Here is a 26,700-nt window from a genome sequence, read left to right as displayed (position 1 = left end):
TCCGGCTGAAGGGTCTCGCCGCCCACCCGCTGCCCCACCCGGGGAGGGCGACGGCCCAGCCGCGGGGGCCGCGGAGAGGCTCCGAGGGGGTCAGGGGAGGCCAGAGACGTGGGGGACGGGGCTGGGGGCCCGGCCAATGGCTCCCCCAGCACACACGCTCGGCCGGCACCTGCGAAGGGCTTTCTGGAGAGGGTACTCGGGTGGGGAGTGGGTGCGAGAAGCCCCCTCCTGGACCCAGTACCTACGTGAGTCAATCCCCAGCTTTTCTCGGTTCCTGAGGGGTAGCCTTGCTCCTCACCCCATTACACAGACAGGCCAGTTGAGTCTGGGGAAGGCAGAGCCCTGGAACCACTTTCAGCAGGAGCCCTCCCCACTGACCTGGACGAGGGGGCTGGGGAGATTCGGATCTCCCTCTGCTCTGGTCCAGAAAGGGGGTCTCCCCTCCCCTGACATCCCACCGCGTGGGCAGGGTAGACGCGGGCCGGACCTCTCAGCTTCCTAGTCCCGAAGGTGGTCCTGCTTCTCGGAGAATCTGTGATTGAGGACAAGGAGTCAATCTCCTATGCTTCAAATCAGGGACGTGGCAGTAGGTCCTTTTTTATAAAGCATTTAAAAAGTTAATTTCAGCAGCACATAGAGTAGCTGAGTGCATTTGACTTAAGTATTTATTCCGTTATAGAAAAGACTGAAGCCCTTTCCTTCCGGCGATTCCAGACTTTTCTTGTTGATCAAGGCTACCTCATGGCGCTGCTGAGGGCAAGCCTGGAAACTTCCAGAGTTTTTTATGAACACTTTTAATTTTAGACTGGTTTTATGTTTGCAAGAAAGTTGCAAAGGTTGTACAAAGAGTTTCCAAAGAAAGACCCCTCCTGCAGTTTCCGCCTTTGTTAACATTTTACATTATCCTGGTTCATTCGTTAAAGCTAAAAAGCCAACTGTTAAGATGAACCAAACTCCAGACTCAATTTGTGTTTCATCAGCTTTTCCTTCATGTGCTTGTTGTGTGCCAGAATCCAGTCCAGAGTACTTACTACTCAGCCTTTATTTACCATCTCTCTTCATTGAGGCTGTAGATAATTTTGTGTGTGTGTGTGTGTGTGTGTGTGTGTGTGTGTGTGTGAAATGAGGGTGTCTGAAAATTCCAGAACTTTTCTGGAAACTTTATTTTTAATGTTTTTATTTATTTTGAGACAGAGAGAGACAGAGCATGAGCAGGGGAGGGGCAGAGAGAGAGAGGGAGACACAGAATCAGAAGCAGGCTCCAGGCTCCAGGCTCCGAGCCGTCAGCACAGAGCCCGACACGGGGCTCGGGCTCATGAATGTGAGATCATGACCTGAGCTGAAGTCAGAGGCTTAGCCCGCTGAGCCACCCAGGTGCCCCTGGAAACTTCATTTTTAAACAATAGGTTACTTCAATTTCCAAACCATAACCTTGTGATCTTGTTCTTTAACCTCTAGACACCTTCTCAGGTTAAATTTTAAAACTCTCTTTATTCCTTTGCCTGAAAAAAAAAATGAGGACGAAAAAGAAAAAGGCCACACATAAGTTTTTCTGTGAAGAAGTGAATGATTCTTCCAAAGTTGTCAGGCTTTTTGGAATCTCTATCGAGTGATGTTTTCAGATTCCCCATTTGCTTTTTCACTCCAGATTTCAGCTTTGATATCCGGCCATGTTGCTACATGGAGATCTGATTCATTCTTTTGAGCGTCTGTGTAGTGCTCCGTAGTATGAATGGATGGAAGGTTTGTGTTTTTTTCCTTTTGATTCCTGTCTCAACTGATGGACTCGTAGGTTTCTCCAGTGTTTTTGCTATTTCGGACAATGTGCTCTGGTCTTCCTTCCAGAGCTCCTGCTCTGTGACCCCCTCCCCGTGGATGCAGCTGCTGTAAGCTATATGGACTCTGGGAGGCAGGGTCCCTGGGTGGTCAGCGTGCGGAAACTCTCGGCCTCTAGGAATAAGAATAAATTGAGTAACCGCTCTCTGCCTTAGTGTCTCGGTCTTTAAAATGGGAATGCTGATGAGGATGGTCATTGAGAATGGAATTGCTGGGTTAGAAGAAAGGCCAGTTAAACAGTCTTTTAGCGAATTCTTGCTGTAATCCAGAGAGCTAATGTATCTTTGAGGGTGGCTCGTTGATTTTTATACCTGGTGGCTTAGGAGGGTCGACAGGTGGGTACTGGGGAGAAGTATGACCCATACTCGGTGTGGGGGTCACCGAGAGCTCAGGGGCAGTTAGTTGGGTGGACCCTGGGGAGACCCCAGAGGCACCCAGTTTAGGTCCCAATCTCATTTTCTCCTCTCAACTGTTGTTACTCCCATTTTATAGAGGAGGAAACTGAGTCTCAGAGAAACTAAGCAACTCCTCCAGGGTCTGCCTGGATTTCGAATCTGGGCTGTAAGGATTTGTAATTCTCAGGAAAAATGATTTTCCATGCTCCCCACTCATTTTATTTGTAATCTGAGTGCTCAGAAATCTTAGAACTACATGATGGTAAGATAGTAAGATGCAGCTACAACCAGAAGATCCTTTTTTAAAAAAAATATTTATTTATTTATTTATTTTTGAGAGAAGGGAAATAGGGGAGGGGCAGAGAGAGAGAGGGAGACAGAGAATCTGTAGCAGGCTCCGCTCTGTCAGCACAGAGCCCGACATGGGGCTGGAACTCATGAACCTCGAGAAAACAGCCTGAGCCAAAGTTGGATGCTTAACCACGGAGCCACCTAGGCACCCCTGGAAGATTCTTTTTTTTTTTTTTTTTTTAAGAGACAGAGAGAGGCAGCTCGAGCAGGGGAGGGTCAGAGAGAGAGGGAGACACAGAATCTGAAGCAGGCTCCAGGCTCTGAGCTAACTGTCAACACAGAGCCCAACACGGGGCTTGAACCCATGAACCGTGAGATCATGACCTGAGCCGAAGCCAGACGCTCAACTGACTGAGCCACCCAGGCGCCCCCCGCCATAAGATTCTTAAGGACAAATAATCAAGTGTTAGAAAAAGGGATGGTTGACGCTGATGCTGTGTAGACAAGGAATCAGACAAGCAAGGCCCTGCACCTTCCTTTCTCCTCACTGACCCTTGAGGTGACGTTCATCACCCCATTTTACAACTGAGGCCTAGAAGGGCTACACCACCTCTGTAGGGTCACACCGAAATTCTGTTCCCCATCTAGGCAGTTCCAAAACTCATGCTTTTCTCAATGAAAAGAAAAAAAAAAAGAACTTCAGTCAGCAACTGTCTTTATCTCTAGTTTTTTTTAAGTTAAAATTTTTAATGATAAAAAATTTCAGTTAAACAGAAAAATAGAAAGAATAGTTTAATAGCCCCCGTGGAACCGTCCCCTTCATTCAATGATTAACATTTTTACAAAAAATTACAGATCGGGGCACCTGGGTGGCTCAGTTGGTTGTGTGTCTGACTCGTTTTTTTACGTTTCATTTATTTTTGAGACAGAGAAAGACAGAGCATGAGAGAGGGGAGGGACAGAGACAGGGAAACACAGAATGTGAAGCAGGCTCCAGGCTCTGAGCTGTCAGTACAGAGCCCGACGTGGGGCTCGAACCCACGAACTGCGAGATCATGACCTGAGCCAAAGTCAGAGGCCTAAGCGACTGAGCCACCCGGGCGCCCTGAGTGTCTGACTCTTGATTTTGGCTCAGATCGTGATCCCCGGGCCATGGGGGAGCCCCTCATCAGGCTCTATTCTAAGATTCTCTCTCTGCTTCTCTCCCCTCTCTATGCTCTCTCTCTCTTTCTCAAATAAAAAAAAATTTTTTTAACTTCAGATGTTACAATATCACTCCAGAAAATATTTCAGAATGCATGTCAAAAACAGTGACAACCACAATTCTATTATCCTGTCTCAGAATATAAAAATTATGAACATCGTGCAGTCTCCAGTCCAAGTTCCGCTTTTTGTAGTTATGGCAAAGGTTTTTAAACCCGGCTGGGCAACTGTGAGTCTTCTCTCCCGGGGTAGGCTGTGAGCTGGACTTTGGAGGGGTCAGGACCTAGGAGCCTGACTTCTGTGTCACTGGGGCTGGTGACCTGCACAGGGGTGTCAGAAACAATCTTCCTGCTGTCCTTTTGGGCCTCGTTGGTCCACCGAGGCTCATGTAGCCGCTCCCCGGTGCCCTGGCCACTCCGCCAGGCTGCGTGTGTCTCTCTTCCTCTTTGGGCTTGTGTGTGTCTGGTGGAGGGAGCATTGGAAGACGATGCCAGGTTGGGGGGAGGCCGCCGTGACATCAGGTGAAGGGTTCCCGGTGGCTCAAGGAATGATCTGGGCCTTGCAGGATACAGTTTCTAGGCATGGATAAATGTGTCGCATTCCAACACGCACTAACGGGCACCACCAGGTGGTGGCCCGCGGCTGGTTTGGCACAGATGGTTTGCTGTGTACCACCCGGGGCAGGAAGAGGAACGTAGGGGCTTCCCCAAACGAGAAACTCCAGATTTCCAGCTTCTCCTGAAAATGTGACCACAAAGCTCCTCTGCCAGGGACTCCTAGGAGAGCCCTCTCTAAGCCTTGCCGCTGTCCCCACCGCTCCTTGTCCTCTCTCCAGTTTGCTTCTGTTCTGTCACTCTGCTTGCTCTAACCATTTTCTATTACGCTGAGAATTCTCTGAGCCGTCTGTGTCAGTTACAAAAACAGGAAAACAAAAACTAGAGCAAAGTGGCCGCTGCTGCTTCTACAAAGTGGGAGGCAAGGGGGAGGTTAAGGGGGGACAGCTTGTGGGTGAGCCCTGGGGGGGAATGGAAGCTTACTTTGCTGAAACCCTGCTGTGAAATCCTCCCAGAGCCTGAGGTTGAGTTGAAACTACTGGACAGAGAGGTCAAGGCTACACAATGCAGTGGACTGTGTGTCAGGCACTTAACCTGCATCGGGTCCCTTGACCCTTTCAGCAACTCTGGTGGGGGAGGAGGGGCAGGTGCTCCTCTTTGAGCATCAACTGCATACACAGATCATTCATCTGACATGCGTTTATTAAGCGCCTGCCCTGTGCCAGGCACTGTTGTTAAGTGTTGGGGTCGAGTGCCTATAGTCCTGGAACTTGCGTCCAGTGCGGGTGTGACACTTCAGGTCACAAAGGTGAGTGATGCCCATCCTTAACTCCCTCCCCCAGTTTGCAGAGGGTGGAGTGAGAGAGAGGCAGGGCAGGTGGCAAGGTTGGCTGTGGAGTCTGTGAGTGAGGAGTGGGCAATTGGGGGAGGAGCCCATGTGACCGGAAGTGGAGAGCCAGAAAAGGTGTCTTGGTATCTGAAACTGGCCGGGCAGGCTGTGTGGGCAGGAGCTGGGGTGGTCCAGCCCTGCCTCCCTCCTCTCCAGGGGCCTAGCGGTGCCTCAAAACAGTGAGAGTGTCTGTGGGCGAGGCTCGAGACCGCAGACCCCAAAATAGAGCCGCCTTCTGCCCTGCTGGGTGGCTGCTGGGTGGCAGCTGAGTCACCCTGGAATGTGGCCTGGGCCTGAGCTGGATTCAGGGCCTCGGCCCGAGAGCCAACCAGCTCCATCGGGGGTCAGACTCCTGGGCTCCCAGCTTCCTGCCTTTGTCTGAGCCTCCTTGGGACTTTTCTGGGGGAATATGGAAGCTGCCAGAAATAACATGTGGCTCATTGGGGAGCTCTGGCAGCAGCCTGGACGAAGAGCCAGGAAAGGAAGCCATGGCCCTGCCCTTACCCCCAAACGTGTCTTAGAGGAAAGAGGCCCCTGTCTTGGAAGTAGGGGTGTCAGATGCCAGTTTCACCTCCACTTCCGTTGTCACGCTCCTGGATGATCACAGTCGTTTATGTGTTGTGACTTTTTAAAAGCATAAGTACATCCATTTCCAGCTCCTGCTTCCAACCCTGCAGGGGCTCCCCATCATACTGGGCATGGAAGCCTGACCCTGGCCACAGGTCAAGTCCTGCCTCTCGCCCCCGCGGTCCACTCCAGCCAACCAGGGCTTGCTGTCTTGAGAGCCTCCCACCCCAGGGCCCTTGCACTTGCTGTTCCCACTGCCTAAAATCTCCCCACCCTGGCGCTGTATTCCCTTCTCATCCTGCTGGTCTTTGCTTATGTGGTGGCTCCGTGGGGAGGTCCTCCCTGACCAGCCCCTGTCACTCATCTCTCTTTTCTCTTTGCTGAGATATAATTCACACGCTGTAACATTTACCGTTTTAAAAATTCTTATAAATGTTTATTTTTGAGAGTGAGGCAGAGCGGAGCACAAGTAGGAGAGAGGCAGACTGAGAGAGAGAGACAGAATCTGAGGCAGGCTCCAGGCTCTGAGCTGTTGGCACAGAACCCGACGCGGGGCTCGAACTCACAAACCGTGAGATCATGACCTGAGCTGACGTCAGACGCTCAACCGAGACACCCAGGTGCCCCTGCTATAAACAGGAAACAAACCAAATGTCCATCTAAAGGTGAATGGTTTCTTTCTACCCTGGTAAAAAAGAATAACCGAGGCGCCTGGGTGGCTCAGTCAGTTGAGCATCTGATTTCGGCTCAGGTCATGATCTCACGGTTCGTGGGTTCAAGTCTTGCATCAGGCTCTGTGCTGACAGCTAGCTCAGAGCCTGAAGCCTGCTTCGGATTCTGTCTCCCTCTCTCTCTGACCCTCCCCAGCTCATACTCTGTCTCTCTGTCTCTCTTAAAAATAAATAAACGTTAAAATTAAAAAAAAATTGGGTTGGCTTTTCATTGTTCACTAGTAGCTCCTTTATTTTCTTTATCACACTTGTCACTCCCCGAAATGATTTTGCTTTTTTTTTTTTTTTTTTACTTTTGTCTGCCTTCCCCTTCTTAGTACGTGAGCCCCATGAAGCCGGGCACCGTGCCTGCCTCCCAGTTACCGTTGGGTGAGCGAGAGAGGGATGGGATGTGACTCACTCACTCACTCCCAGACAGGGAGCTCTCCGCGTGCCTGTGCTGATAATTCTAAGACGAAGCCAGGGGTCCTACGCCTGGGTTTAAGGACCTGCAAGGGGCCCACCCTGAGCACCGGTCTTGCACCATCTGAGACCCCCTTCGTGGTCACGATTAGCTAACAGCCCTTCCCCCAGAGGATGGCGGGGCAGGGGCAGCCAGGGGTCGGTGGTGAGGGTGCTCCGTCCACTGCCCTTTGCCCCCTGTCCCTCGGCCGTGTCTCCAGTCTCATCCTTTCTCTGTGGGGACGGCAGGGGGCGTGAGGTGACCAGAGCCCTGTCTGCGCTGGCTCAGGCAGAGAACTCTGTGTCCTTGTACTTCTGGGTTTCTAGAAGGCTCTCCTACCCACAGGGAAAGTGCACCTCGATTGGACTCCTTAACATGTACCCACATCAGCTGGTCACCCAGCGTCGGCTCTTGGCCCCTGAAGTCCTTCCTCTACTCAGCCGCCAAAAGGATCCTGTAAAAACTTAAGTCAAATCATGTCCCTGTGCGACTTGAAGCTCCCCCATGGCTCCCACCTCACTCAGGGGAAAGTTAAAGTCCTCGCAGCTGCCCCCCAGGCCCTGTGTGGTCCCACACCCGTTACTGCTGTGGCCTCAGCTTCTCCTGTTCTCCTTGGTCCCGCCAGTCGAGACATACTAGCCTCCTTGCTGTTTGTGGAACACATGAGGCACGACCCAGCCTCAGGGCCTTCGCGCTTGTCGTTTCCTCTGCCTGGAAGCCTCTTCTTCCAGATATCTATGTGCTCCTTCCCTCACCACCTTCAGGTCTTTCTCCGGTGTCCCAGGAAGCCTGCTCGGCCCCCTCCACGGAAAATCACCCCCCATGCCCTGCACTCTGTCTTCTTTCCCTGCTTAAACATAGTGACAGGTCCTGTGGCTTCTGCAGGCGGCCTGGCGAGCCTCCCCTGGACGTGGGCAGGATACCCTGGCTGGGCCATGCCTTGGAGTTTGGAAAAGACGCTGCCAGCTTCCTCGCCAGGATGAAGGAGAAGCACGGTGATGTATTTACTGTAAGTGCCTCTTGTGCGTCTAGGGAGGGAAGGGGCGAGCAGGTGGGTCTGTCACCTGGTGTTCACGGATCCTTCTGATTCTTTTTTAAGGTTTACTTATTTTGGAGAGAGAGAGAGAGGGGGGAGGGGCAGAGAGCGAGGGGGAGACACAGATCCGAAGCAGGCTCCAGGCTCTGAGCTGTCAGCCCAGAGCCTGATGCAGGGCTCGAACTCACAAACTGAGATCATGACCTGAGCCGAAGTCGGACACTCGACGGACTGAGCCCCCAGGCCCCCCTCATTGATAACTTCTCATGCACTAACCTGCTGTCCAGTGGTCCTGCCAGCTTTCCATCCATTTCCCCATCCAGCTGTACAACCGACACTTAACGAGTCCGTCCCTTCGTTATCCCTTTAGCATCTTCTCAACACCAAGCAAGCGGTCATTCAAGGTCTGTGAAGTTCTTCATGTCCATCCAACTGACCTCTGTCCATCCATTCAACTTCCGTCTACCCAGCCTCCATCCACTCACCCAGCGTTCATCCCTCTGCCTGTCTACCCAGTATGTGAGCGCCATCTGTCTGTCCTGATACCCGCCCAGCGTTCACTCACACATTCCGTTTCCATCACACCTCCGTCTATCCACTTACCCATCTTCCCGTATACCTGTCTGACGTCCATCTCCCCATCCATTTGTCCATCATCTGTCCCTTCATCTGTCTACTCAGACTTATCCAGCAATCGTCCATTCATGTATGTAACATCCATCCACTTTTTATCCATATGTTCAGTTTCTACCAACTTCCGTTTATCTACCCATCTTTCCATCCGTCCACCGCCAGGCACCCGATACCCAGTTACCTATCCCTTCAGTATCCGGTGTCTGTCCGCTCTGGATGCATCTCTTTATGTCTCCATCCACCCATCCATCATCCATCTGTCTATCCATCCTTCAGCATCCAGACCACCACCACACCCACCACCTTCCATGTACCCTTTCAGGACTCACCCATCCAACATCACCCATGTCCACTTAGCATCCTGCCGTCATGTTCCCAACACTCATCTATATTTTAGCTTCACACCTCACCTCCTCATCCATTCATCTTTCCATCCAACTTACCTTCACTGATGATATCCTTCCATTTTCCCACCCATCTAGCATTCCATCCATTAGGATTATTTCTTGGCTATTGACCTACATTTTTTTTTAACTTTTTTTTAATGCTTTTATTTATTTTGATACAAAGAGAGACAGAGCCTGAGAGGGGGAGGGGCAGAAAGAGAGACGGAAACACAGAACCAGAAGCAGGCTCCAGGCTCTGAGCTAGCTGTCAGCACAGAGCCTGATGCGGGGCTCGAACCCACGAACGTGAGATCTGACCTGAGCCGAAGTCGGAGGCTTAACCGACTGAGCCACCCAGGCGCCCCTTGACCTACATTTTATAAGAGAGTTTGAGTACCATGACTTCCAGATCACACTTTGGAAACAGGGGCAAGGCAGTGAGTGGGTGTTTAGAATTGTGTGACCACTCCCCCCCCCACAGAGAATTTGAGGGGAAATGCCTTTTCCTCACTTTCTTGGGCAGCAGCTGACATTCAGAGCTCAGCCTCCCAAAGAAGGGGTGTTGCTGGCACATTCACCGCATTGACCCAGCAGCATCCACCCAACTACCCACCTGTTCTGTCCAGTCTGTCCACCCACGACACACACGACATCCATGTGCTGCCTTCTGTGGGCAGGCTTTCTCCTGGATGCTGAAGATGTGACCGTGGCCAAGACGGTAATGGCAGGTACTGAAGAGTGAGGTGGTAAAAAGCACATTTGGTACCAGAAAAATGCTGAATGCCAGCCCTTTGTCTGCCACGTCTCAGCCGCGTGGTCTCGGGCACTTCCCCTCCCTTCCGTCAGCGTCAGTTCTTGGCTCCCAGCAGCCCCCACCCCACAGCAGTCATGAGGGCCGATGAGAGGACACTGTCTGTGAGACGTCAGTGCCTGGTGCAGGGTGGGCCCCTGGCCGCTGACCGCAGCTGCCCCATTTATAGCCCTTCTCTCCTCGCCTCATCCCTGCTGACGCTCCCACAGGTGCTGCTGGGGGGCAGGTATGTCACTGTCCTCCTGGACCCCCACTCCTACGACACGGTGGTGTGGGAGCCTCGCGCCAGGCTGGACTTCCACGCCTACGCTGTCTTCCTCATGGAGAGGATTTTTGACCTGCAGCTCCCGCATTACAGCCCCAGTGACGAAAAGGCCAAGATGAAACCGTGAGTGGCTCAAGACGGGACCCGTGGGTGGGCGGGGGAGAGCGTGACCTGCCGCTGCCTGCTGAGCCCAGGTGCTGTGTGGCTTGGATTTGTCACCACACCAGGTGTCCAGTAAAGGCATTCGTTTTGAAAAGACAGACCAAAAACCCCCCAATAAACAGCCCCAGCCCCAAGGAATTGGGCTAAAGAAAGGCCCTTCTCATCTTTATTTCTTTTAGGAGACAGGTCTGATTTCAGTAGGAGGAGCCCAGGGTTTGGGTCAGCCAGACCTAGAGTCAGTTCTCAGCTCCACCATTTCCTAGCTGTGTGGCTTTGGGCAAATCCCTTGCCCTCTCTGGGCCTCTGTTTCCTCATCTTGTTAAAGGAAGGGAGGTGGCTGGGGTGATTAACAGCGTTGAGTCCATATTCTTTGGCCTCATTAGTCTTCATGACGATGCTGGAGGGCGAGGAACTTGCAGCCCCGCTTTACGGATGAGGACACTGGGCTCAGAGAAGAGCAGTGACTTGCTCTAGGTCACACAGCGAGGAAGTGATGTAGGTCCTGAAACAGAAGGAGTCATTGTATCAACAGTAGGACATGTGAGCACATTTACTCTGCATTCATTACTTCTGCAAGTATCTGAGGACCTTCTCTACCCCGGTCTAGATGCAGGGGGCGCAGAATGATGCCAGCCACCATTTGAAGATGCCCACTATTTGCCGGCATTTGATAGGAACACTTTTTTTTTTTTAAGATTTTTTTTTTGTTTATTTATTTTTGAGACAGAGAGAGACAGAGCAAAAGTAGGGGAGGGGCAGAGACAGAGAAAGACACAGAATTGGAAGCGGGCTCCAGGCTCTGAGCTGTCGGCACAGAGCCCTACGCGGGGCTCGAACCCACGAACCATAAGATCATGACCTGAGCCGAAGTTGGACCCTTAACTGACTGAGCCACCCAGGCACCCTGATAGAAACACTTTCATCTCTGTGCAATGGCTCTAGCTCAAGAGGTGGATATTTGTATATTATTTTACAGTTGAGCAGACAGACTCAGGAATGAAGTGACGTACCCATGATCCACCACCAGTAAGTGGCACAGCTGAGATTTGAACCCAGGTCCTCAGGCGCCACAGCCCAGTCTCCTCCAGCTGAGATGCTGAGGAAAGAAGACGCTGTGTCCACCCCTGGGGTTCATGCAGTCTAATGGGAATCCTTAGTGATCGGTCTCCAGGAAGGGCAGCCTCCTGAGGTTAGGGAAAGCTTCCAGAAGACTGGGTTTCGCGGGGCTGCTAAAGCTGAGGAAAGGCCAGAGTATGAGGGAAACGCTGATGAGAGGCAATGTGCAGTCCGACCTTGGCTTTGGGGGACGGCTGCTGGGAGTATCTCTGAGCCCAGGTGTCCTGGGTCCTGGCATTCTAGCGGGACCATCGGGTCCCATTAGCAGTGAGGTTCCCCAGTTCACCGCATTGTATCCCGCTCCCCAGGGAGGACCCCACTTTCCTCCAGTGTCTACCCTATGAGTTTCTGGAAATTTCTCACAAGCCAATACGTTGTCTACTGGATGCGGGTCCTGCACCTCTTAAGGGCTACTGTCTCCATCAGAAGCTTGGAGTGGGGTCTGGGGAACAGCTACATCAGGGTCACTCAGGGTTGTGTCCTACCTGGAAGTCCTTGGTCAAGGGACACTTTATCCAAACAGGTGTCCCTAATTTTGGATTTCAAGGAGGAAGGGCTGGCTTGTTGTTTCTCTCTCTTCCAGATGACTTTGGGTTCCTTATCTAAGCTTGTGTGTCCCGAGGAGGGACAGGCTGTCACGGTTGGGAATTCAGACTCTGGACTCGGGCAGACCAGGTTTTTAATCCCAGCTGTTCTCACTTACTGGCTGGGTGACCTCGGGAGAGTCACATTCCTCTCTTGTCCCTCAGTTTCTCCGTCCGTAAAATGGGCTCATCATAGCAACTGTGATTCCTTAGAGTGTCAGAAGATGAAATGGGATCATGGTGCTTAGCACCATAAAGAGTAACTGTCACAGTCACTGATGACAATAGTAGCAGTGATGCCGTCATGGTCCAGCCAATTGTCCACCAGCCACCATTGCCAGGGAGGGCCTGGAGCCCTGGGACCCTGAGCGTTGGGAAAGGGGGTGCCTGTCGGCATACGCTTCCCATTGAAAGCTGTGCTCTTACTTTGTTCTGTGCCCCAGGACCCTCCTGCACAAGGACCTCCAGGTGCTCACGGAAGCCATGTACACCAACCTCCGCACCGTCCTGCTGGGTGACACCACAGAAGCAGACGGCGGCTGGCACGAGATGGGTCTCCTGGATTTCTCCTATAACTTCCTGCTCAGGTGAGCCGGGGCGGCTCCCTTGTTGGGGGGTGGAGCCCAGCCCTCAGCCGTTAATAGTGGCCACGGGAACCCTGCAGACTCCGTGGGTGGGGAAGCAGTTCGGAACACTCAGAAGCCAAGACTACAAGATGCCCCCTTTTTTTATATACATTTATTTATTTTCTGAGAAATAGAATGAGACAGAGCATGAGCGGGGAGGGTCAGAGAGAGAAGGAGTCACAGAATCTGAAGTAGACTCCAGGCTCCGAGCTGTCAGCACAGAGCCCAATGTGGGGCTCGAACCCACCAAACCTGAGATCATGACCTGAGCCGAAGGCGGACACTTAGCCCACTGAGCCAGTCAGGCGCCCCAGCCAGATGCCCTTTTGTATCTGGGACCCCAGGTTTGCTCCTGGCTCAGATTATGAGTCACAAAGGAGTCGTACTTCCTCTCCAAAAGTCTGGAGAAGGGGCCTTTGGCCAGCTTTCCGGAGAGGGCGTAGCCAAACCAGGTTCCAGAGACTGTCTTTGTCCCGTGGCTTCCAAACCTTAGACTTCACAAACCAGGAAAACAAGACGCTGGGGAGACCAACCCAGGACTTCAACTTTTTGTCAGAACTTGTCAACTCATATGAAAAGCCACACCATCTAACGGTCCCGCCCTCAGCAGGGCTGAGTACCATTCCAGGCACCGGGCGTACGGCAGGGGAAGCACAGGCACCAACCTGAGGCTCACCGGGCCGACGCCAGCTGGAGAGACAGATAACGAACCAGGAAATAGACGGTTGTGTCCGAGGGTGACAGATTCAGACGGCAGAGATCAGCAGCGGGGGTGATTGCGTCCGGGGAGGTCTCTGAACCAGACTGAAAGCAAGGGCTTCCCTGCGGGTCTGGCTGCCAGTGCCCACCATGGCCGGACTGCAGGCGGAGGGACCAGCAGGTGCAGAGTCTCAGAGGGCGGAGGGCGGAGGACGCTTGGGCGGCGGGCCAACGTGGCTTAGCGCCGCGAACCCAGGCAGTGGGGTTAAGATGAGTCAGAGCACTTGGTGGAAACCTCGAGGCTGTGCAAGGCCTTGGAATTTATTCTTAGTAAGATGAGTGACCCCAGGGGTGGGGTTTAAGCAGGGGCCTGACACGAGTGGACTTGGGCTTGACAGCTCTCTCTGGCTGCGGACGGAGACTAACCCGAGGTGGGTGTGCGGCTGGGGAGGCAGGAGGGCCCGATGGGAGAGACCAGGGGCCTGGACCCACAGGTGGCAGGGAGAGGGCCACAGTGGGGGAGTTCTGGGGGACAGCTGGCAGGGGCTGCTGAGGGTTTGATTGGGGCGTGGCGGGGGAGGGGGGCGTGGTCCTGGCCTCGAGGGGAGAGGGGAATAAAGACAGCCCGCTGATTGCCGTGGCACCGTCAGCTGCCCAGCATTTCGTAAACCAAAGCTCATTTCAGCACAGTTTCAGAGTAAAGGACGGGCGTTCCCTGACACGTGGGCACCCAGGCACGCCCGTGACACCGTGTCTGTGCACACAGTGTGGGCTCCAGGCGTGTTACTGCATTTCGCCCGCACAGCACCTCTCCAATGCTGGGACCATACAATCCCCACTTGACAGATGAAAAAGCTGAGGCCTGGAGAGCCTAAGGCATTTGCCCAGAGTCCCATTGCTGGAGGGCCTGGCAGGGCCCACGCTTTCCAGCACGACCCGGGACATGTCAGGGGTCCCATTCCTCTCCTGTCACCCTGTAGTGGCGCACACACCCCCAGGGGCTCTGATCCATCCGGGTGACGGTGACCGGGGCCACCCTGTTTTTGTGTGATCGGGAGACTGGAGTCCAGAGAGGAGCAGCGAACACCACTCCGCAGGTTCCCAGCAGGGCGTCTCCCTCGTCTCCTGCCCCGGGGGCCCTGCGGCCGTGTGTGAGAGGAGTCAGAGAGGAAATGCTGTGGCTTTGGGGGAAGCGAGGACAGTGTGGTGGCAGCTGGGGCCGTCTAGGCCACGGCAACAGCAGCGGGGGAGGGCGGGTCAGACATAAATGGACCCTGTGTCTTTGGGGTCTGAGGCCTGGGCTGGAGCTCCTGTATCCAGGCTCGGCGGACTTGGGCCCTTTGTAATACAGCCCCTGAGACAGGAAGGGGATGGGCGGGTCAGATGACAGGAAGTGTGGGTTCTTTGCCCCCAAACCATGAGATGCCACTACTTCAGCCTCCCAGCCTGTCCTATGGCACCCCTGCCCCGCTCAGAGTCCCATTCAGAGTTCTGACCCTGCCCACAGGATCCTGCGTGGTCTGCCCTAGCCCAGCACACTCCCACCCCAGAGCCTTTGCAGTTTCTGTTCCCTTGCCTGAGAATGCCCTTCCCTGCATGTCTGCCTGGCTCCTCACTTCTGTCCCATCCCGTCTCAAGTGTCCCCTCCTCAGAGAGGCCTTTCCTGCCTCCCCGCCCTTCCCACTTAGTCTGCTAGCCCTCCTTCTACCCAGCTCTATTCTAGCCCTATTGTTCTGCGTGGCTCCTAGCGCCTCCTGTAGGTCACATGATGCCAACACATGATGGTTTATTCTGCCTTCCACCAAGTTCTGTGTCACTTTCATGTGCAGGTGGCCTTGGAAAGGGCCTTCGCCTCCACGATGTGAAACCACGTGGCCTTCTTGTGTTTTGTTGGGGGTTCTTGTGGTTTATTTTTCATGGAATCTATATACAGGGAAATGGTTCTCTGCATTAGGGAAAAACCAGTACAATGGGACCAGAGAGCACAGGGCCAGCTGACCCAGCTTGTGCCGGATAAGGGGGCAGCTGTAACTCCTCTGCTGCCCAGGGCTGGCGGGAGGGACCACAGGCTCCCAGGGGGCCAGATTCTATGCGTTTTCAAGATGCGATGAGGGGGAAATCTAGGTTTTGTGTGGCTCCCCAATCGTTCAGTGTGTTTATAGGAAAATTCTGTTAACCAAACACAGCACGTTGGCTGGTGGGTCCAGTTTGTAGGGGACACCTCTACCACTCTGTTGTAAGGAATCGAGGGCACCAGTGTGGAGAAGAGGGACCCGGCCTCGTGACCGGAGGGAAAGGGGGATGGAATTCCTTCTGCGCCAGTGCAGAGGCACCTGTCCGACCCGGGGCTCAGCTGTTCTGAAGGGAGGGGTGCTGCCTTAGCCTAGGGGGAGGGGGAGGTTGCCGGAGTCCAGCCCCTGCAGGTCCAGGGGTCCCCTGAAGGAGGGTGGTGCAGGCCAAAGAGAGAGTGGGAGAGCCTCGCATTTCGTTCTGATCCCCAGACAAGCACCCCTGCCCATCTGGCAGGCGTCTCCATCTTGTCTGGTTCTCAAGGTTTATTTATGGCAAAAGGTACAAGGACAAGAAAGGGCAGTAAATGATTTCCCATAGATAAGTTTTACAATTTTAGCCACAGGCACTCATGGTGTCATAGGTATTTTTACAAAACCTCAGGTCTAGCCTCAAGGAAGCCTTCTTTAACCAAGAGGCAAACAGCATTGTTTAGTAAAGGTCAGTTTTTTATGAGTAAGGGTCATTAGGCTGTTTATAACTTTAAGAGAAAGTTCCCAGGAAACAAGTTCTCACGAGATACGCTTCCTCTCAGAGTCGCAAGGATGACGATACATTTTATCACAGTACTGATCTCACAAAGGCATTCAGTCCCAGAAGACATTCAGTTATCCGTATTGCTTAGGGGAAAGTTATGTGTTGCATTAGGGTGTATCTAGTTTACTTATCTTGTCCCTGACCAGGTGCGGTCACGTCTCAGGGACAGGGCCAGGGGACAGGCAGCTCGTGACATTAATCAGCAACGTATTTTGAGGTTTGGTGCTCAAGCAGAAATGAAAGTTTCAAGAGGGTAGATTTTGGGAGCTATCTGGGGGCAAGAGACCGTGCAAACTTGCCGAACCCTCACCAGGAATTTTCACTCTACCGGTGAGTTCAGATAGCTCCCAACAGCAGGTGGTTGGGTCTGCGTCTCTGTGGGGCATGGAAGCCAGGCTGGACGGCCGAGAGGGATGCAGGGGAAAAGTGGACGGTAGTCGCCTGGGTGACTGAGCTCAAAACCATGATGACCCTCTGGTGTCTCCCAAGATCAGTGTTCTCAGGATCAGATTCTGACCACCCACACACCCACCTCCCCATCTGTCCGCACGCTGTCCCGTCCGTCCATCTGTCCCTCCCTTGAACATTTATTGAAGATCTGTGAGCCTGCATGGCACAGATTCGGGACAGGGTGGGGACTAGACAGGCCTCGCTCTTGGCCCCCACCCTCCCTCATTCCTGCCTCCCCTCTCTCCTCCTCGGGAAATCCCCTTCCTGGGAGAGATCCAGGGTCTAGGAGAAGCTGATGGGGGACAGACTGGCACTCCAGCGGCATCCCTGCTGAGGCCCCAGTCCCTCCCGCCACATGGAAAAAGTGAAAACCTGTGGTTTTTCTCCCACGACTGAGGCCGGCGGGGCTGGGCTTCTGGAGCGTCACATGGGCTGGCAGTGAAAATGTTTTCTTTAAGAGCATTCCTGTGGGTGGCGTGTGCCTGTGCACGAGGGCGCACGCTTCCTCCTGTGTCTGACCCTTTGTCCATAGCCCAGCAGGCCCCCTCCCTCTCCTGCTCAGACCCCCAGGGCTCTTCAGGTCCAGCCCAGCCTTCTCCCCATTGCAACCCAGCCCCCTTCCCTGCGCTGTGTGCCCAGCCCCGCCACTCCCCGCACCGTCCCCTGGCTCTCCGGCTCCGCTGCCTGGACCAGCAACACGCGGCAGCTTTCCGACCAGACCCAGCTTGCCCCCTCGGCTGTGGGCCTTCGCCCAGGCTGTGCCCTCTGCCGGACCCCTTCCTCTTCTCTTTTCCTGGCTCAGCTCAGTCCCTGCCTCCTCCAGGGAGCCTGCCCTGACTCTCTGTCTAGGGGTAGTAGCCTCTTTTCCTGACTGGTGTCTCCATCTTGCCTCAGTGTCCCCTCAGTCACACTGCTGCAGCCTCACCAGCCTCCTTCCTGGCTCGGGATGCCGGCACTCACTGCTCCCTCCGCCCTGAACCCCCTCTTTCTGCTCTCCCTACTCTGGGCGCCTCCCCGCCCTTCACCGCCCGCTTTCCAGCCAGCTTTGACTGCGTCTCCGAGCACCAGCTCATGCACCTGTGTCTGTTGCCTGTTGTCTGTGTCCCGCACTGGAGGCCCGAGGGTATTGTCTGTTTTCTCCACTGCTGACCCCCTGGCCCAGAACAGTCCGGGCATAACGTAGGAAGGGCGGGTGGTCATTGGCTGGATGCATGAAGAAGAGCTGTGGGCCGCTGTGGGAGGGTTTGGCTGGGCGCGGCCAAGGAGGACCCCCTGACCTGCCGCTCGCCGCCCCCAGAGCCGGCTACCTGACTCTGTACGGAGTCGAAGCCTCGCCGGGCACCGACCAGAGCCGGGCCCAGGACCGCGCCCACTCCGCCGATGTCTTCCACACCTTCCGCCAGCTCGACCTGCTGCTCCCCAAACTGGCGCGTGGCTCCCTGTCAGTGGGTAAGCGCTGTGGGGACCCCGGCGGGTGGTGGGGCAGACCGAGGGACCCAGAGGGGGAGCCCACCCTCAAGCCGAAGGATCCCAGGCAACGTGGGAGGAAGGACCTTCTCATGCCCTGAGCAGAGTGAGATCCCTGTTACCGGGCGTATGCAAGAGCACAGTGGTGTGGGTTCTGTGACCCTTCTTTGTACCTGTCTTCCGTGGCACACCTGCCTTCATCTCTCTCAGTCATCAGCCCTCCGCTCTTAGGACCTTGATCTTGCACACTGAAGGGATTGTCTGGCCATTTTCACCGAACTCCACACCTAGAACACTTCCACTGGGTTTGTGAAATCCACCCTGTTTATTTTTGTGGCTACAGAGGGGACTCGGTGTTGGTAAGGAGGTTCCTGCAGGACTTGGTGCACAGGGGCTGTGCCAACCACTAGGCTGCACCGCCTTCTGGCCGCTGTGTCTGAAACTTCTCTGGTGAGAAGAATCCTCTCAGGCCTTGTTAAATAAGACAAGCCCCCAGTCTCTTCCAGTCCACTTGAATCCAAGTCTCCGGGGAGGTTGGGAAGCTGCGTGTGTTACAAGTGGCACAGGAAGGTTGAGAAATCAAGTGTATCCTGGTCTCAGACACTTGCAGCAAAATCTGGATTCAGATGCTGCCTCAGGGCTTCTGAGCTGATGATTCAGGGCCAGTTTCTGCCCCCCCCTTTTTTTTTTTTTTTTTTTGCCGCAGGTCCTTTCTCCGGAGGGGCAGTTGAAGGGAGTGGTTGACATAGACTCAGCTCAGATGGCTTGAGGTGGTTTACTGGCTTCTGTATAGTGTCCCCGTGCCTCAGCGATCTCATCTGTTAAATGGGGAGACAATAGGCTCTTCCTACTGGGTGACTCTTAGGAATGGCTGGGGTAATAATAAAACAAAAACCACTTCTTTGTTGAGCGCTTCCTGTGTACCGGATACCAGGTTAAATGTGGGCTCATTCAGTGCTCCAGCAGCTCATCACCCCATTTCCTTTATTGATGTAGTTTTTAAAAACCACACTTCAGCACATTAGACTGTTTAAATTAAGGAAGCGCTCTTGTGGTTCACAACTCAAAGAAGTACACAGTAGAAGTAAGAATACTCTTTCCAGCCCGGCTTCCCGTGGAAACCGGTGTTAACGTGCTGGAGTGCCCTCCACACTGTCTTGCAGGAGGCTCTGTTTTACAGGGACAAACACACAGATCTAGAGTGTCACCAGGGGTGTTTCAGAAAGGAATTACATCTAGTATCTGCAGCTTGGTTATTTGTTTAACCTAACAGTATAGCTGTGGAGTCTTCCCTGTCAATGCAAACATCTAATGGTATGTGCTAATGCAATTAGATCGGAGAAATCAGTTACTGGGATAGGAATGGGCAAAGAAGGGGCACCCGGCGGGCTAGTCGGTTAAGCATCTGACTTCGGTTCAGGTTATGATCTCATTCTTGAGTTGGGGCCCGCATGGGGCTCAGAGCTGCCAGCTCGGAGCCTGGAGCTGCTTCGGACTCTGTGTCTCCCCCCTCTCTCTCTGCCCCTCTCCCACTCATGCTATTTCTTTCTCAAAAATAAACGTTAAAAATTTTTTAAAAAGAAAAAGAATGAGTAAAGGAGGTGTAAGACTATCCCTGTTTGCAGAAGATCTGATGCTGCACTGGGAAAACCCCAGCAAATCCAGGACAAAACAAACTCAAGCGAAAAAGACTCTGGCAAAGTAGAATATCAGATGAACACACAGAGAACTGAGTCATCTTTGCAGCTCTTGGAAGTGGGGATTTAGGCAGCCATCCCCCTCCAATGGATATTTACAATTGTTTCCTTTGTGTGTGTGTGTGTGTGTGTGTGTGTGTGGCTACTATAGGGTTTCATTGTACTTGTATCTTTTGTACCATCTGGTGATTTAATTCCTCTCTGACAGTTTCTTAGAACTGGGTTTGCCATGTCAAAGGGCACACACATTAAAATTTTTGTTAGCTGTTGCCACATCATTTCCAAAACCATGGAGCGATTCGTACGCCTGCCCGAAGGGAAGGAGTCTGCTCTTTCCCCACCAGATGTTACCAGTCCTTGCATTCATTTGCCGATCTGATGGGCAGAAGTGGGTAATTTGTTGTTTTAATTTGCATTTCCCCACAACCTTGTCAACAAGCAGTTATCAGCCTTTAAGACCTTGGCAATCTGATGGGCAGGAAAGGACATCTGGCTCGATGGGCGTTCTCCTAATCATTGTGATGCTACAGCTTTTCGTGGTTCGCTAGCCATTAGCTTTCCCCTCTCTGTGCGTTACCTCTTATCCCTTTAGAGACCATTCATTATCTTCCTGAATCCTCCGACCCTGATAAAAGGTTGATATTATTATACCCACTTGGCAACTAAGAAAACAGGCTCAGAGAGGCGAGGTCATTTGTCAGGGACACACAACTGTCAGGTGGCCGAGCCGGCAAAATGAGACACTTGGTCTGATCGCAGACTCCTGTGCGTAAAGCGCCTGACACCTCCCAGCATCGGCTGCTTCTCCAGGAAAGAGTGGTTTCTCCATTGCGCTCTCCTCCAGAGCCACGCTATTGGGGACCACTGGGGACCGCGGGTCCTTCAGGGAGCAGCCCTGGGCTCTGTATAGGGAAGCTGCACTTCCCAGTGTGGGCAGCAGGTGGCAGCGTTGGGGAAGGTTTCTCTTCTTGGGGCTGGACCCTGATGGACAGAGCTGCCCCCAGACTTCGCTGGGCTTGTGAAGAGGGCAGCCTCTTTGGAAGAGTGCTTTGGCAGAAGCTCTCAAAACAGAAATGCTCATTCCTTTGCTCCTGAGCTCCTGCTGCTAGGAATTATCCTACGGCAGTGCTTGCACACATCCACAGGTGCCCAAAGCTATGCATTGCCCCGTTGTTTATGAGAATAGCAAATGCTACAGACAGCCTGTACGTCCAGCAGTGGGGCTGATGAAATAAGTTACACATTCACATAAAGGAAAACAGCAGCCGTAAAGTAGAGCAGGATGTACCAAACCGTGCAGGAGAGTGGGCATATTGTGGGGGTTTTATTTTTTTTCCAGTTTTATTCAGAGATGAAGGACCCAGGACACCAAGTGAGTTTAAGGCGTCTGGCATAATGACTTGACTTACATCTATTGTGAAATGAGCACCACAGTAAGTGTAGTCACCCTCTTTGGTTTTTGTTTTATTTTTTTATTTATTATTGAGAGACAGAGCATGAGCATGGGAGGGGCAGAGAGAGGCGGAGACACAGAATCTGAAGCAGGCTCCAGGCTCTGAGCCTGACTCGGGGCTTGAACTCACAATCCACGAGATCATGACCTGAGCCGAACGAAGTCTGATGCTTAACCGACTGAGCCACCAGGATCTTTGTTTTTTAAGAATGTGGGAACGTACACAGGCTTTTCCTTCTGAGATGGGATGGAGATGCCCATCTGAACTCTGAGAGGTGCTTTCTTTCTTTTTCTTATTCTTTTTTTCCGATGGTTCTGCATTATTTCTCCTCCAGTATTAAAATGATAAAAATTTGGGGGCACCTGAGTGGCTCAGTTGGTTAAGAGTCTGGCTGTTTTTTTTTCTTGGCTCAGGTCATGATTTTGTGGTTCATGAGACCAAGCCCCACGTTGGGCTCTACACTGACGGTGCAGAGCCTGCTTGGGATTCTCTCTCTCTTTCTCTCTCTCTCTCTCTCTCTCTTTCTCTGCCCTTCCTCTGCTTGCATTCTCTGTCTCTACAAATAAATAAGTAAACATCTAAAAAAATCATCTAAAACAAATGTATAAACAGATTGTAAAAGAAAATTGACCCTTTGGGAGACCCTTAGATCAGAGTCTGGTGCTTCTCATATAGGAGGGAATTGGGGGAAGTTAGAGCTCCAAGCTAAATCTACTGCTTTTTGGAACATTCATTTTACTAGATAATTTGGGAGGGGCGTGCTTTCTTTGAATACTGTCTCGGGAGGAAAGGCATTCTTATAATAAAAAATCATAGAGTCTAGGGGTGCCTGTGTGGCTCTTTTGGTTGGGTGTCTGATTCTTGATTTCACCCCAGGTCATGTTCTTACAGTTCGTGGGATCGAGCCCTGCATCCAACTCTGTGATCAGGTTCTCTGCGGCCAGCACAGAGCCCACTTCAGGTCCTCTGTCCTCTCTCTCTGCTCCTCCCTTGCTCATGCTTTCTTTCTGTCTCTCAAAATAAAATAACATGAAAGAAAGAAAGAGAGAGAGAGACTCTCTCTCTCTGTATCAAAAATAAATAAAACATTAACAAAAAAAAATTTTTTTAAAAGAGAGAGAGAAAGAAAGAAAGAAAAAGAAAGAAAGTCTAATGCAAAAATCTAATGCATTTTAAAGGGAAAAAACAGGACTTTAATTTTTTTAAATGTTTATTTACCTTTGAGAGACAGAGAGAGATAGAATGTGAGCAGGGGAGAGGCAGAGAGAGAGGGAGACACAGGATTCGAAGCAGGCTCCAGGCTCTGAGCTAGCTGTCAGCACAGAGCCCAACGTGGGGCTCGAACCCCAAAACATAGGACTTTAAATATATGTCCCTCTCTGGACTATGCCCAGGTTTCTAGAGCACCGAGGGGCTTCTGAGGAAAAATTTGAGAGGTACTCAACTCTGGGCCTCTCGTTTTACAGATGGGAAGACTGAGACCCAGTGGTGGACAGGGTCTTGGCCAAGGCCACACGGCATGGGAGGTCTGGAATTTGACCCTGTAGCTCCGTCATTAGTTACTCAGGCCTGGCAGTCTGAGTCACTGAGTCATTGCACTGGGCTGGTAAATAATACTTGATAATAATGACAAGAATGTAGCAAGCTTGACTTGCTAAGCCCCTACCAGTACCAAGTGTGTTCTATGTTTCTATATCTTCCTAATGATCCCATGAGCTAGGTTGCCCCCATTTTACAGATGGGGAGACTGAGGCTCAGAGATCCAGATTGTTCGCACAAGATCATCTTTCTAGGAAGGGGCAGAGCTAGGATTTCTAACTGGGTCTCTGGCTGCCAACCCTGTGTTCTTTATTTCACAAATTATTATTATTTCCTAAGTATAGAAACAAGATGCAAATATATTCTCCATGGACTAATAATTTGCTAACATTCATTAGCTTTGTTTAATAATATAGCTACTATTTGTTAGGCTTGTGCCAGGCAGCACTCTCTATGCTTTCTAGGTTAACACATTCAATTTCTGCACAAACTCTTTGTGTGCATACTTCTGTTATCCTAGTTTACAGGCTTGAAAACTGAGGGTTGTGAGGTGGGGTGGGTTTTGTTGTTGAATTGTAGGAGTTCTTTATATATTTTGGATCCTAGTCCCTTACCAGATCTATGATTTCTAAATGTTTTCTCTCATTCTGCTCGTTGTCTTTTCATACTGTGTTGCTTTTTATTTTTTATTTTTTTAACTTTTTTAACATTTATTCTTTTTGAGAGAGACAGAGAGCAAACAGGGGAGGGACAGAGAGAGAGGGAGACACAGAATCGGAAGCAACTCCAGGCTCTGAGGTGTCAGCACAGAGCCCGATGCAGGGCTCGAACCCATGAACCATGAGATCCTGACCTGAGCCAAAATCAGATGCTTACCTGATTGAGCCGCCCAGGTGCCCCCCTGTGTTGCTTTTTAAAGTCATCCTTAAAGTCTGTGTTGACAGTAATAGTCAAGGTTTGTAATTATGCTGTCAGACCTCAAAGAATCCCAGCCATTTCCAAACCTGTGTTAAATTTCTTTGCTTCCTTCTTTAGCTGTTTCATCAGCTAACTCTTATGAATCTGGCATAAGCATAAACCGAGGGCCTTCAACACTTCCTTTACCCTCCACTCACTTGTTGAAAACCTCCATGTGCCCACGCCCCACCCCCCAAGATTCTGACAAGATCGGTCTGCAGTGGGACCTGGGCATCCAGAGGTTTAAAGCTCCTGGGTGATTCTCCAGCGCCCCCAAAGTTAAGAAACAAAGGAGGATAATGTATTTCAGGCGAACAGTTGGGCTCATTGCTTTAAATTGAGAAGTGCAGGGGCAACTGGGTGGCTCTGTCGGTTAAGTGTCCAACTCTTTGGTTTCAGTCAGATCATGATCTCAGTTTGTGAGTTCAAGCCCTGCGTTGGACTCTGTGCTGACAGCTCAGAGCCTAGAGCCTTCTTCAGATTCTGGGTCTCCCTTGGTCTCCGCCCCTCCCCCACTCATGCACTGTCTCTCTCAAAAATGAATATTAAATATTAAAGTGAGAAGTACATCACCTGAAAAGGTCTAGAGGTTGAAGAAAAGCACATGGGGCATGCTGTTTGAAAATGTAACTAATATGCTTAAAAATACATGTGTATTTTAATGTAAGTTTAGCCTACATTTTCCACCCTTTCAAATACCCTGTAATGGGTAGCCCGGTCTAGAACCATTGGGTGGATGGGTCTTCTGGAAACACTGCTTCGTGGTTCCAAAAGACCAATGAGAGCGTCTCTAGTCCTTGGGAGTTTGGTAACAACGCAGAGCGGCGCCCACTTTTCCCAGGGGTGGTTGCACAAGAACCAAAGCTCTTGCTTGCACGGACATCTGTAAATATGACAGTGTCTTGTAGTGAAACAGTGTCTCCACAGTGAGCACCTGGCTTCGCACCCTCCACCGTCCGCCCGGCCCGTCTGGATCTGAACCTCGGGTTCCCCGGCCCGTGGCGCTCTAGGGCGTAACACCCTGTTGTGTACTTAATGGCGGCCCTGGACAGGAACATCGCTTGCCCACACGCTGACCTTAAAACACACGGGGAGACTCCCTGTGAGCGTCCAGACTTCCTTCTGAGAGCTCAGGCTCCTTGCTGGGACCAGGTCCTCTGTCAGGCTGGGGGCCGCCTGGACCCTCCTGTTCCCCATGGCCCCGCCCTGGCCCTCCTCCTTCATTTACTTTACCGGCTTCCCTGGAGGTAGAGTTTGAGACCCCCTAGACCCGTCTGTCCCCTCTTGATAGCAGTTAGGTTATTTCCCGTGTCTCCTGAGTCTCCTTGGGCACACGGGCTGGCGTTGCCCAGGGAGGGGAGCTGGGAAGGGAGAGCGCCGCTCCGTGCTTCCTGTTCCTTCCCTGCTGTGGAAGAAACACCATTCATTAAAAAAGTTTTTTAATGTTTTTATTTATTATTGAGACAGAAACAGAGCAGGAGTGGGGGAGGGGCAGAGAGAGCGGGAGACACAGAATGTGAAGCAGGCTCCAGGCTCTGAGCTGTCAGCACAGAGCCCAGTGTGGGATTTGAACTCGTGAGTGAGATCATGACCTGAGCCAAAGTTGGACACTCAACTGAAATCGGGTGCCACCCAGGCACCCCAGAAACACCATTCGTTTAATGCATATTGACAGAGCACCTACAATGGGCCAGGGGCTGGGGACATGGAGGTGAGCAGGACAGGGCCCCTCACTCCTGTCCACTGAGGGTGAGATAGAGAATAACAAGTTGGCATTTATAGGCCTTTCTTGGATCCTCTCCCCCTTCCCCCCCCAGGAGTCACACCCAGAAGACCCTTGGCCTCGTGGGACATCAGGGCTGTGTGGCCCTGGGCCTGGGGTCGATCTGTAACCCCCACCCGCCTCTGTGCTCTGTCCCTGTAGCGGACAAGGACCGCGCGTGCAGAGTCAAAGGTCACCTGTGGAAGCTGCTGTCCCCGGCCAGACTTGCTGCTCGGGCCCACCGGAGCAGATGGCTGGAGAGTTACCTGCTGCACCTGGAGGAGCTGGGCGTGCCGGAGACCATGCGGGCCCGGGCCATGGTGCTGCAGCTCTGGGCCACGCAGGTGGGCGCGGGCGTGCGGTTGGTGCACGCGGGGTGGGTGCACTTGGGGTGGTTGTGCACCTGTGCGTCGTGTGTGTGCTCGGGCACATGTGCGAGTGTGCATGGGTGCGTGCGTTTGTGAGTGTGTCTCCACATGCGTGTGGCTGTGGGCTGTCTGCTCCAGTTCCCGGACTTTCTTAACTGTCAGTGTCATGAACGGGACCCTTCAGGATTAATTTATTTTACTTTGGAAAATCGTCAGACTTGGAGAAAAGCCATGTGAGTAGTTGAATGAACATATACGGTCCACCGTAAGTCCCTAGTTTGTAACATTGTATCCGCTGTGCCTTCTCTCTCTCCCTCTCCCCTCCGCCCCCCTCCTTCCTCTCTCCTACTGCGGTTATTTTATTGAACTGTTTGCAAACAGGGGCCAGACATCATGACTCTTCATCCCTAATTCCTTCAGCCTACATTCCTCAGAGCAGGAAGTTTCCCTTACGTGACACAGTACAATGATCACATTCAGGACAATTAACCCAGATAGAGGATCATCATCCAATAGACAGCCCCGCTCAGGTCACAGCTTGTCCCAACAATGTCCTTTATGCTTTGTCTTGGTCTGACATTCAGTCTAGGATCACATGGCGCCTTTAGTCATTCCGTCTTTTGAGTTTTCTTTAATGTGGAACCGTTTCTGTGCATTTCATTGTTTTTCACGACCTTGACATTTTTGAAGTAGGCAGAACAGTCATTTTGAAGAATTATTTAAAAGTTCCATTGAGTACTCACCATAGACCTCAAAGACAGGCTTTTGTTGCTTATGTTTTAGCTGCGGGGGGGGGCGTGCACAGTCAAGGAAGTACATGTAGGGTGATTTTATTTTATTTTACTTTACTTTTAAAGCTTATTTATTTTGGGAAAGAGAGAAAGCATGTGTGTGCCTGCACAAGCAGGAGGAGCAGGGGGAGAGGGAGAGAAAGAAGAAATGAATCCCAAGCAG

At 52.1% G+C, this 26,700-nt stretch overlaps 1 protein-coding gene across 1 annotated transcript in view; it reads left to right on the top strand.

Annotated features, from left to right (window-relative positions):
* PTGIS (prostaglandin I2 synthase) overlaps nt 1-26,700 on the top strand; it is a 59,715-nt gene that overhangs the window by 20,399 nt on the left and 12,616 nt on the right. The window contains exons 3-7 of the mRNA XM_029917963.1: nt 7,794-7,917; nt 9,984-10,162; nt 12,345-12,488; nt 17,800-17,951; nt 25,541-25,722. Of these exons, the coding sequence (XP_029773823.1) occupies nt 7,794-7,917; nt 9,984-10,162; nt 12,345-12,488; nt 17,800-17,951; nt 25,541-25,722 (781 nt within the window). The remainder of the gene's footprint in view (nt 1-7,793; nt 7,918-9,983; nt 10,163-12,344; nt 12,489-17,799; nt 17,952-25,540; nt 25,723-26,700) is intronic.

Source organism: Suricata suricatta, chromosome 12 (genome assembly GCF_006229205.1).
Source record: "Suricata suricatta isolate VVHF042 chromosome 12, meerkat_22Aug2017_6uvM2_HiC, whole genome shotgun sequence".
NCBI lineage: Eukaryota > Metazoa > Chordata > Mammalia > Carnivora > Herpestidae > Suricata > Suricata suricatta.
This window is presented reverse-complemented; position numbering and strand designations above follow the sequence as displayed.